Consider the following 13,124-nt stretch of genomic DNA (forward strand, 5'->3'; position numbering starts at 1 on the left):
GAGTCAATATAATCTCCCTCTGAAGGTCTTCGTTAATCTTACAGGCGATAGCCAATCATGTCCATCTACTTGAGTCCCCACGAATGCCTCGCCTTCTTACTGTACATTATTCGACAGATTTTTGCAGGAGACAGACAAATTCTCACAAGGCTCACATATTCTCCCATGTGTCAATGCTTTGACATCATATAAGTTTACAGGTTTTCTATTCTACTAGCTTTGTGTTTCCTCTGTTTTCCAGACCATTGTTACCTTTAAGTTCACTCGCTCCCTCTGTTCATGATTTGCTTGCATATTAATCCTTTTGTCTTAGAGGTGAATAACTGTCCCAAGTAGGTGTCACTTCCCCAGTAATGTAACCTTCATTAAAACAAAGGCTCTAATAGCTGAACACTCATATGATAATAAGGACAAGTAACAGCAGTGTTTGGCTTTTTGTTCCCTGTTCAGGTATCAGATGGCATTTGCCACCTTTGGAGATGTTATCATAATGCTGGTGTTACGACCTCAAACAATAACTGATGGCATTGGGCTGGAGCTCTCGGAAATGGAGCACACAGTATTTTCAACAAGGAGTGTTTCTGGTTTTGTGCCCTCTGAAAGATAGGGATCAGTGGGATCTGCAAGGGTCATTGCTTTTATCAGATGAAGGTGAAAGCTGACAGGAGAAAGTGCCGGGTGGCTTCAGTAGTCAAACAAACAAAAGGGATGTTTTTTCTTTGTACTGAGTGTTTAGGATTTTGCTTCAGTATGAAATTTTGACAAAATATTCCAGCAATGTTGCTGTGATACATAGTAGATGTGATGTTGTATGTTTATGTGGGAAACACATCAGTAACACTCTGCTGTAATACTCTTTCATGTTTTTAACAACTCAAATAGAATTCAATGTACTTTTAAGTATTATTTGTTGAACATTTGCAGAGATTTGTCAGTCTTTTCAGTTTTTCAGCAAGAAATGTTATGCATCTTTCCACTCTGCTGAGTCTTTGGTCACTTTATTTATGTATTGTAAGTTGCTTTGAAACAGCATGTGTTGTGAATTGGTGCCACATAAATATTGTATAATTGTGTATTGTATAATGACTTGCAAAAGCATTCATTTCCCTCATACCTTTCATATCTTTTCCAAATGATCATAGTGCATTTACAACCATTAATGTATTTTATTGAGATTTTGTAACAGAAAAACACAAAATAGTTGTATTTGTAACTTAAGTTGTAGTTGTAATAGTTGTAGTTTGGTTGCATGTAAAAGATCTGGGGACTAAAGGATTTGGCTTGTGTGCTCAGGATCGTGCCTTGAGTGCGGGGCAGCTATAATATGGAAGTAGACCAAAATGTACATTTTTGGTCTACATGCAAGAAATTTCTCCAGAAATAACTGACACATCATTCTTCATAATAAAGCATGGTGGTGGCAGTATCATGCTTTGTTCAAAGATGAATGGAGCAATTTATGAGGCAGTTGTAGAAGAAAACCAATTGGAGAAAAGATTTTTGTTTCCAGCAAAAGAGTCCAACCTACAATGGAAAGGTTTAGGTCAAACCATTTTCATGTGTTAGAATGACCAAGTCAAAGTCCAGACAACTAATTTGCCTGAAAATCTGTAGTAAGATTCAAAGAATGTTGTCCACATGCAGTTTGTTCCATCTGTAGCTTTTGCTATTTTCCAGAAGAAAAAACAACAGTCTGTGTATGTGTGAAACTTGTAGAAACAAACCAAAGAAGAATTAAGGCTGTCACTGCAGTAGCATTTTATTCTACAAAGTATTGGTTCAGAGGGACTCAGTACAAATTCTTGTCTTTCGTTTTGAGTTTTTATTTTGAAGAAAAAGTATTTTTCTTTCCACATCACAATTATACACTGTTTTTGTTGGTCCAAAAAAGAGGCTCTTACTAAAATAAATATATAGAAGTTTGTGGTTATTGTGTGCCAGAAATCCCCAAAGAGCTGCCGCTTGAGAAACCACAGGTTCAGATCAAACCCAATTGATATGCGTTACCCAGCAAAAGTGTCCAAACATGGTTATTTGTGAATCTAGCAGGTAGAGGCTCTGAGAATTCACAGCAAGTGACCGTGCATGAGAATAGTGTTTGCTTCTGCATGTTTTTGCCAAATGGGTCTGTATATTATTCTTTGAGCAAATATCTGATGGGATGTGATGGCCTCTGTGGTCGACAAATCCCTTCCTCAAAGACTCTGCTCTACAATCCACAGGACCCAACAGATCCATGGGTAACATCCTGGTTTATTATGCAACCAAAAATCTTCTTCAATATCTTTTAGTTGAGATTTTTAAAATAGTTGATTTCACATAAATATCAGCTTAATAGAGAGAAATACATATTCAGTCTTACCGAATATAACACTCACATTCGCACAGCTCTTATTTTTCTGTCAAGAAAATATTGCATCATGTTTCAGCATTTCAAAAGTTTGACTGCTCGACTGGAGGAATATGTTATAAAATATAACGAATGATATGCATTCGTCTTGTGTAATTTATACTTTAAAATTATTAGTCTGTGACTTTTTGACTCTGTTGCACCAATATCCCCAACTGTGTTTGATCAAGGGATGATACGGATATAAGCATATATTTGTTCTTCCTAATTGCGCGGAACATCACAGCTGTCCTGTAGCTGAATGAACACATCATCAGTCGCTCACCGATAGCTCTGTGGCAGAAAGCAGATAGATTGCAAGTAAAGTAAATAAATGCAATCTATGTAAGTGTCAGCTTACAGGTCTGGGGGATATTTAATTTTAAATCCTTTATCAACTACAATGAATAATATACCTGACTCTGTGAATGCTAAATTTTCAACAGCTGAAAGGGAATGACACTCTGAGCTGAAGCTCTTTTGTGATATTCCTCATGGCTTTGGCAGAAGAATCAGGAGATGAACAGTTTTATTTCTTTTAATGGAATATTCAAATACAAAAAGCAAAACTTAAACAGCATTTCTAAATTATTATGGCAACATTAAGAATAGTGCCTTGCAAAAGTATCAGTGTGTTGATATTTTGCTTGTTTAAGATTTAGTGACATAATTTTAAAATGATTGTAATGATTTTACAAGTTATTGACTGGAGGATTAAATACAAATTAATGCTGTAGTTTTTGGATTTTTAATTAATTGCACAAAAAAGTTGTGTTTGTCTGCTTGCTTCACAATTATGTTTTATTTTGTGTTAGTGTGCTACGTCTCAAAGATGTGGCTGTTTGAGGTTGTGCATGACAAGATTATAAAAAAGTTCTAAGTTCAGTTAGAATATGTTTGCAAAGTACCGTACATGTCAGTGTAATAACACAACAAGCTGTCATGTATTTTTAATGCATATATTCCTTCTGTGTGAGTAAAAAAGTAGTTGAGAATCTTTAAACTTTGGTTGAATGAAGACAGTGCAGCTGTCTTCTTTAAACTGTGTCAAGCTACTGTATAATAAGCTGTTTCTTTGTCATCACCCAGCTTCGATCAAACACACTGCAACTGTCACATCACAGCTGTCATTCATACATATATGGATGCAACAAATAGGAGCTATTTCTATACAGAAATGCAATTTGAGCAAAAACTGTCTGGGTTGAATTAATTTATTTAAATGAAAAAAAAAAGAGTACAACAGGATTCAGAGGCAGGAAACCTTTATGGTGTAAAGAATAGAGAGAAAAAAGTTTATTTTAAACCTGCACTACATAAATGTTTTGTTTTACAAAAAGGTCCATGTAAAAGCACAAAAAAGGACAGGAATACATTCATGTATGTTACTATTAAAGAAATAATGCAACTGTGATTCAAATACTGGAGCAATGACCCAATAATACCTATTATCGAATTACACCATGGCACTCACTCTGGCAATCTGGATCCTTTAAATTGAAAGTGAAATTGACAACACCACATCAGATATGCTTTGTATTTGTTTAAGTACTTACAATATATACAAAAAAAGTTATATCTGGATGGCCATTTGAAAAAATAAAAATGGGTGAATCAAACTAGATTCTGACATAACCAAAACTTTACATTACTGGTCAATAACAGTGCAACTCTGTAAATTCCACAACACTGATCCCAGTATACATGCACAATTTAAAGTGAAATGAAAACATGTCATAGATGACAAAATAATCAGAGGCGTGACTGTGTCTTTCACAAAACCCACTTCATTTCAGCTGCCTTTATGAACCTCTTCTCATCCTTATATGACAGCCACTTGGACCCCAAAGACAAGCACATTCATACAAAAGACAGAGTTCTACATACAACATAAATATATTTGCTCATCCCAAAATAAGAGAATTGTCAACTCATGACTTCTAGGATGTCACTTTAGCATTCATAACATTGATGGCTCTGCCACTCTGCATCCCCAGATTCAAACATTTGTGTTTTGGTTATGCAACTCAGTGAAAAGGTTTTACAGCAATTAAACTTTTTTAAAACTTATCACTTTGTAAGCACAAATTTCAGTGGATTGTGTTGAGAGTTTTTGTGACAGACCAAGCCACAACCAGAATAGAGAATAGTCTACAGTTAGTCACACAAAAAATGTAAATTCATTCTTCTGCATGAAGGTTTTATTTTCTTTTCACTCATTTTTCTAAGCCATGAATGCTTTTCTTATCCATTAAAAATTCAACAAGAACACACATTTATACTTTTTAGAGTTTGGGTGCACAATAACTAAGTGTGGTAGTTATATATTCTGTAAAAAAATCTATCTTTCTTATAGCTGTTAAAGCAAACTTTTCTGCAGTAATGATAGGTTCATTGTTTTATGTGCAGCAGGGAGCCTGTGTACACCTCAGCTGAACTGATTCATGACATGATAAACCGACTGCCAAGATGACATCCAACTACCAATTGCTTTGCTTTGCAATATTCAAACTCACAATGCTTTTAATTTCAGTGTTCCATATCTTGCTGTACCCAAGAATATGTTATACAGTAATTGCCTGCTCTCCATTTTTAGATAGTAGTGTTTTTGTGCTGACAAGTCCCTAAGGATACATAATTATTTCTCTGTTTTATTCAGTTCTTCCATAGCACTTTATCATGTAGCGCAAAACACCCCCACCCTCTTTTGTAGAACTCTGATTAGACTCTTGCTGTGCTTTAAGGTTCTTGTCTTTTGCATTTTAGTAGGAGCACTGCGTCTGCTATCTGGCTTGCTATGTTTTATTTGCTGTCTATACCTACAGCAGTTTTGTACAGTTACTCCCAAAGTTATATATTCACCAATCTGTGGGGAAAGCATTTAGTTTTGATATTTTTAGCTTAATAAAAGCACAGCACAATGTCTCATTAGCCTACATGGAAAAAAAGCAGACTATTGAATTCTTCAAAAGTAAAGGAAATATTACAACTCTTTGAAAGCAACGAAGAATAACCATATCATAATACCCCTTTTTGGGGGGTTTCTTATTCACTTTGTAATGTTACGGATAAGGAACAGAATATAATAAAATAATCCTTAATGAAAGACGATGGAGTGTATTAATTTTTCTTTTTAGAAAATTCATGTCTTTACCAGCAAGGCATGAAAAGTGAATTTGGAGGATGTATGAGATGACACCTAGACAGAAATTGCATACGTAACATTGTCAGGCTGTATTAGAACTAAATGAGAAGTTTTTCCTTTTTTCTGTCATCTGTAATAACATTTGTATGAAGACTGGAAACCCCCAGACATTTCTAAAACTTGTGAGGGAAACACCGTCAGGGAACACCTTCGGTGAAGGTGGCGACGGTGGTAGGGGCTCGTTTTGTAGAGTAAACACTTTGTGGTCCTCGGGATTTGATAAAGCATTATACAGTACAGGCCATTTATCAAATACCTCCCATTGCGCTATTGTCTATCTGTCATGTTTGCAAATGAGCTTTTGGCTAGAAAACCATTGTCCGAAACAACTGTTGCTTTGTTATCATGGCTCGTGTGACGCCCTTGATAAAATAGAATAAAACATGAGAACAGTTCATACTGCTCTTATTTGCATTTCAACAGCATATGAAAGTATGTGGCTTTAAGTACTATAACTAATGTCCCTGCAGTCCCTTTCCACAAGTTGATCTCCAGTCAGACTGCCAGATATTTTTGGATGAAGTTACAAAGCATGAGTTTTCAAATACACACAGTTTTACATACATTCATAAAAAGACATGCATTTTTTTTGCACTGTTTGATGTAAAATCAGAATGAACTTCTTCTGTTTTAGGTGAGTTAGGATTATCAGTGATTTTTTTTCCATTTGCTAAATGCCAGAATAATTGGAGAACTTTTTTAATTTACACTTTGCAAATGCTATTTTTGCACATTTGAAAGTGTTACAGTGGTTCAGATCTACTCTGCATCCCCAGAATGATAACCAAACACAGAATCATCATTCAGCTCTTATGCTCCACTAATCTGGAACAAACTTCCAGAAAACTGCAAAGATGCTGAAACACTGAGTCCTTTTAAACCGCATTCCTCAAGGGCAGGTGTCCTGCATCTTTTAGATGCCTCTCTGCTTCAGCACACCTGGCTCCAGTATTCGCTCATTAGCAGAGCTATGTGGAGCTTGACTGCATGCAGGCAGTTTAACCATTTAATTCAAGTGTGTAGGACAAGGTACACATCTAAAAGTTGCAAGACTCTGACTCTGTTTGTAACTGCTATTTTAAAGCAAGACAACTTGTTTAGAATTGCTTTTGATTAATAACAACAGACTCATTGACTAAAACATTACATGAATATTTAATGATAATTATTCTCAATGAATTTAATGTTGTCGTTTGGTGAAATGTGCTTGTTTATACTTTTCAATGTAATTGGTTATTGTGTTTTTAACATGTAAAATACTTTAAGCTGCTTTGTTGCTAAAATGTCCTATACAAATAAACTTGACTTGATTTGACGGATTATAATTTTTGACCATTTCTTAGCACGCAAAGTTTATAAGGCATCAAACTTTAATCCCAAGAAGGGTCATTGAGTATGGACTAAGAAAATAAGCTGGGGAGGTTGAAGCAAGAAGCTACCTAAAGTAGCACGCTGTAACTTTTATGCCTGCCATCCCACTACATCTGCACTATAAAACAAATGACAGAGGCGCATCATAAACCACACCGTTTATAGGTGTGAGATGATTTGATGTTTCACAAAATGTGCCCAGTTTCAACACATTTACTCACTTAAAATACAGTTTTAGATACGATGCCAAACTGGGCAATATGAGAACAAAATGCAACATCAGCTCAAATTGCACTTGGTTGCTCTTTGAAATATTAAGTTGACTTTTACCATTATAGCCTCATGCTATAGTCTGACTGTTCTGTATTTTAAAATTGTAATATTTTATCAGATTATTTCATTACTTTGATACACTGTTTTCATTAACATATTACATTAATTTTTTCTACACTAAAGGAATAGATTATACACGTTAAACAATAAAAAAATCCACACTGTGCTGACAACTATCACAGTTGATACACCACATATTTTCAATAAAACACATATTATTAAGACTGTAGTAAAGACATTTTGTAAAAATAGTTGAATTTTAATTTTTTTATTGTAACCAGTTCAAAATATGAAAACTGTAATCTTCCACAACAGGCCAGAAGACAAGTATAGGATTTGATTGAGCACCAGAAAGTACCAACTTTAATAAAGAGCTAGAGGTTTCAGAATCATACTTCTCAACAATATGCTTTGCATACCTGTCAGAAAAGTGTTTTTAAGTCTTCCTCTAGGCTTCAAATATAATCTTGTGTTTTATTTCAGGAATTTCCCTTGCAGTTCCTTCACTGTAGGACATTTTTCCATTTATTTAATTTACAGCTCTATCTGAAGAGGGGTACATTTTATTAAGCTTTCTGTTTTTTTCAGTTCTTGCATTTTAAAATGTATTTTATTGCACAGTGGTTAGATGGTTTCATAGCAAAAAAAGGTTGCGAATCAAAATGGTTACATTGCACTACTAGTAGTCTTGCATTGCTACTCATTCTTAAACTACCTAATATATCCATTTCTTTTCTTCTTAATCCCACTGAAACGTACCAAGAAATATAACTCTGGACTGTTCATGTTCTATCGCTTCTTTTTTTTTTCTTCCCCCAGAGTTTGCGAGAGCTGTTGCGGCGCGGCCGATGTCATACGCAGCAGTGTTACGAATGAGACAAGACAGCCCTTCGTCAGTGCTCAACTCGCGCAGCAGACCTCGACAGCAGCACAGTGGTGGGCTGGTGACTCCTGACTGGCCTGTTTTCTCCAGTCACCCTCTGTCAGCCCTCAGCCTGCTTGGCTCTCAGGAGGACCTCAGCAGTGAAGGTGAAATTAATGTTGCAGTGAAGCTCATGCTTTATTTGGCTTCATCTGTAACTAAATGTACAAGTTCTGTTTTCTATTTGTGTAAAATTCTTCTTTATCGCAAAAAAATAAAAATAAAAAATTGCGGAATTATAAATGCACTAAAACAGTTTTTTTTTTTTTTAAGTTTCCTTATGCAGTTTTTTCCGTAACTTTCACAAAAGATGATGAATTGGAAAACACACACTGTGATGTTTTCTAGTTGAGATAATTATAGCTAGAAGAGAAGTCAGACAGAATACACAAATTTTGCCATATATTCAAAAAAAGCTCACTTGCCTATTTACAGTAGCTCTTAAAACTAACCCTTTGACCTCAAGAATGTTATTTACTACCTTTTGTCCAGGATTAGATTTTCAGGTCTTACAAAATGTCAGTCAAGATTCTGAATTTTTTCATTATTTCAATTGTCTTAGGTCCTGCAGCAAACAAAAACCAGATATGTAGTCCAGGAGTTTGACTGAACTCCTAGAAACTTGATTGCTGTGAATAGACTCTTTCTCAGCACTCTGCCAACTCTCTGCCCTCAGGTTTCACGCATGTCTTGTCTGTCTGGATTTGATCTTGAAATGTATCTTGCCCATCTATTATCACAGTGCATCGCCTGCGCTGACTAGGTCGTGGCCTTTGTGAAATTGAAGTAGGCTCATGCCTGTATTCAACTCCTTTTGTGTTCTTGTCAAGATAGAAATGATATCTTTGCCCAAGAGAAAGTTGTGGTTTCCCCTCACACAGCAGATAACCTCGACATAGGAGTGTTATATAATTTAAATGAATTTCTTTGTGCTCTGATTTTCAGTGCCATGTAAAAGTTCCCCCCCCTTTTTTTTGTATTTTCTTACAAACTTCAATGTTTCCTATTGAGATTTTCTGAGCTACACCGAAACAAACAAGTGTTCAATTCAGAAGTTTTGGGATAATGACACACAGTTTTTTAAAATACAGAAAACACATCTGAAATTGCGGCAGGCATTTGAATTTAACCCCCCTCTGTCAATGTTTTGTACAATTATGAGCAGCAAATTTCAAGTATTGACCCTTCAACTCTGGGCTGTAACACATGAACATGCTTTAATCTAAATATGTCCCTTGTTGCTCTTGCTGCAAAGCTCTGTATTAACTCTGAAATTTGTTCTTAATTGGTTGACAGCACTGAATGAATGTATTAAAGTAAGGTTTATTACAAAATACCTTTCGGACCTCAACAACCACAACCAACTAACTAACCAATCACCTGAAAGTCAGAAAAATAGAGGATAAATATGAAATTCGTATGTGATTTTCTCAGTATTACTCACCTAATTTTTGTATTTATTTGCTGCAATGCACTTGGAACTAATTCAAGTTATCCTTGTCTCTTAATGTTAAGACTGCACAGCGCAGTCACCAGTTTCAAATGATTAGCAACATAACGAAGAAATGCTCTATACATTTGTTGAATTGTGGCCCTTTTTGTTGTATGTAGGACCAGAATCTCTTAGTAGCTACATCTGTATTTGAATGTCTCATGTTTCCTTGGACTCGTATATTGACCAAGCATCGATAGAGTTGTTGTCAGTATATTATTCTTTATTCTTTTTGTGGGGCAGCACTTAACAGTGGAGACACGCAGCATAACTCACGAGCAATTATTCTGTTTTAAGTGTATTATAACTGTTTAATCCATATGATTTTGTTTGTAATAACACTTATTGTCAAGCTGCACAAGCCACTCAGAGCTAAGTTGGATAGATGCAACAAATCAATACTGTTGAGTCTGTTTTACTTAGAAGACAGTTAAGCTCGGTGGAAATGGTGTGAAAGCAGAGAAGTCAGCTTTTTCATTTCTTTTTAACACCACCAGTGCGTCAGTCTGTGGGTTGTAACACAGCATGCTTTGCAACTTAATACTGATGAATTTTCCTCCAATGATTGGGATATTACTTGAAAAGCTTTTCATTTCCCTGCAGAGCAATGAAATGGTGACAAATGCCTGGTGCAATTGTATACACAGTGAGAGGAAAACCTTGACTCTAATCCTGACATCAGATCCTTTCTAAATGGTAGCAGAAGGCAAGATTGAGTGGCTTTGATGTTTACGTTGAGAGTCCTCCAGATCAACCTCAAAGGCAGACAATGTTATGTTTCAACAGAAAGGGACGTGTATTACTCAGATAAATCTTCACACAGAGACAGTTTGTCTGCTGGACTTAATGTCTTTATAAATTCTTTACTTTGCAGGAAAAAGATTCTTCTGAAAAATGCAAGATTCATCGGCCTTTTGTACATTTTAAAATTCGGAGAAGCAAAACACAGAACAACATACTGTATGTGAAAAGCTGTGTAGTCTATGATTCAGTCGAAGCTGAAGGCTCAACAGAGCAGAATAAACTGGAGAAGTAGTAGTGATTACTAACAGGATCTGTCAGACACTCCAACTAGACCTACATAAATATGCTGGAGATTATATAATTTGAACAGTATATTCTTGCTTTAGATGCCTTTTGAGTATTCAATTATTTGATTAACATTTTTATCAACTGCAATACAGATTTTAATGGATGACAAAAACAGAAAACTGCCAAATTAATAATTAAATTTTTGTATTTGATCTATATTAAAACTGATAAAAAATGTTATTAAACAAATGGAATAACTTCTTTTTTTCCAATCTTTTCAAAGAAAATGTGTTCACTCATGAGAGCCACAAAACTAATACTGAAATATTTAACTAGAGCACATAGCATGATATTCACAACAGAAAAACAGTATTTCTTTTTATGGTTACTAAAATAATGCACTAAATACTGTATACTATTGTTATATATTACATTATATGTTTAACTTGGGGAGGAGAAACGGCCAGGACTTCAACTTGTTAATTTTGATTAATGAATTACATAGATTTTAACATTTTATTATACATTATAACATTAATAGCTCTTATTTTTGGACATACATTTCTTAGCCAGATCCCTTGACTTTTGTTTCTGGTACGCCCGTAAATCCGGGGGACGGTATCACACTTCTCTATGCTTCATACAGCCAAACTGATGTCATAACATTTTGACTCTTTCTTCTAGCATTTGCAAACGAAGTGATTTCGCACTTTGAAAGGGTTACGATGAAAAATGTTCACAGCACTGAGACCGGGACCTTTTAAAATCCTGTAATACTTGGAAACTCATAACAACATGGAAGACGAGTTTCGGGAAGAAATGATACATGGCAGTCTCATTTCTACATGGCACTTCTTTACTTTTTAAATATTTTCTCCATCAATGTTGGAACATAAAATTAAAAAGTCCAGCCAAGGTGGGAATGAAGCCAGGGAGATGACTGATGTTCATTTTGTATTCTGCTCTCCCGATCTATTTCTACGAAGCTCAATCCTCACTTATCTCACTTAGGCTTTTAGGCAAACTGCACTGGGGCTAAAGGTGTAAATGTAATTTGGCAGTAGCTTACATGAACCAGAAAAAAAGTGGTATTATAGTTCTCATTTTCAGTTAATCATACAGCATTAACAGGAAGGTTTCAGATGCTCACTTCACACATATATGTAGTTTGTTATCTCTCATTTGGGCTTTTTTCAGGCTTGTTTCCTTGTGTCTTTCTAATAGTCTGAAAAACATATGCTGCCTGCATCCTGATGCCATTTAGCTGTTTCCAATTCAGTCACAGCATGGTGTTGTACATCTTTCCTTTCTGTTCGTAATTGTGAGGTAATTGGACTGTAAAACTGATTGGCACTCCTGGTGTGAACCGCGCAATTATCGTCATCTCTTTCTGTTTTCCTCTTTTTTTATTCATCTTCACAGAAAGTGAAGAGTTTGGGCCTGTGTTCATCCAGGAGCCAGATGATGTTATTTTTCCATTGGATTCTGATGAAAAGAAAGTGATGATGCACTGTGAGGCGCGGGGGAATCCACTGCCCACATACAGGTGTGTGCTTCTTTTTTGTCTCTGCTTCTGATTTCACACCTCATTAGTATGCATTTCATTGCAAACATATTAACGTTCCCTGTTTGTTTTTCAGTTGGTACATTAATGGGACAGAAGTAGATTCAAAGACAGACTTCCGCTACAGCTTCATTGATGGAGATCTTATTATAACGAATGCAAGCGAGATCACTGACTATGGGAAGTATCAGTGTCTAGTTGAGAACAGCTATGGAATCATCCTCAGTCGAGAGGCTCTACTACAGTTTGCATGTGAGTATTTTTTTAAAATCCCTCCAGCAGGTGTAACAATGTAAAATGTTGTCTATAAAAGTGGGGTATTATGTTTTTTTTTCAGAGTGCCATTTTACTGCACTATCAAGTAAAGATGTTTCCTTCAGTTCATATGAAAATGCTTTAGGTTAGGTGCTCAGCAGACATGCAGTTCCACCAGGTGTTTACTAATTGCTACTGCTGCTAGTCTGGAGGAGCTGAGTGGGGGAAACACAGGAAAAGGGTATTTTGTGAGGCGGGAACTCGGCTGGGGACTGAAGCTTTAAGGCGGAGCTTTGAGTAAATAGCCGGAGTTTTGTATAAGCAGGTGTCAAGAAACCCGCGAATGGCTGCTCTGTTCAACGTTTTTTCAGAAATTTATTGCATTTACCTATATTATAACAGCTTTCTAGTTTAAAATGTGTTGAAAATCTTAAAATATTTTAATCAAAATCAAGCTTCAAGTCTGCAATGATTGAAAATATCCTTTTGTTATCATCTGCATGGGATCTAATCTGCTGCAGGTCATGAGTTTAAATCTGTATCCTTAAACCTAATTTTAGT

The 13,124-nt window shown here is 35.7% G+C and overlaps 1 protein-coding gene across 2 annotated transcripts in view; it reads left to right on the forward strand.

The window, feature by feature from the left end:
• Window positions 1-13,124, forward strand: part of cntn5 (contactin 5) — a 148,709-nt gene that overhangs the window by 47,869 nt on the left and 87,716 nt on the right. For both annotated transcript variants that reach the window (XM_027999310.1, XM_027999311.1), the window contains exons 3-5: window positions 8,118-8,327; window positions 12,167-12,290; window positions 12,385-12,560. In XM_027999310.1, the coding sequence (XP_027855111.1) occupies window positions 8,118-8,327; window positions 12,167-12,290; window positions 12,385-12,560 (510 nt within the window). The remainder of the gene's footprint in view (window positions 1-8,117; window positions 8,328-12,166; window positions 12,291-12,384; window positions 12,561-13,124) is intronic.

The sequence above is a fragment of the Xiphophorus couchianus genome, chromosome 18 (assembly GCF_001444195.1).
Source record: "Xiphophorus couchianus chromosome 18, X_couchianus-1.0, whole genome shotgun sequence".
Classification (NCBI taxonomy): Eukaryota; Metazoa; Chordata; class Actinopteri; order Cyprinodontiformes; family Poeciliidae; genus Xiphophorus; species Xiphophorus couchianus.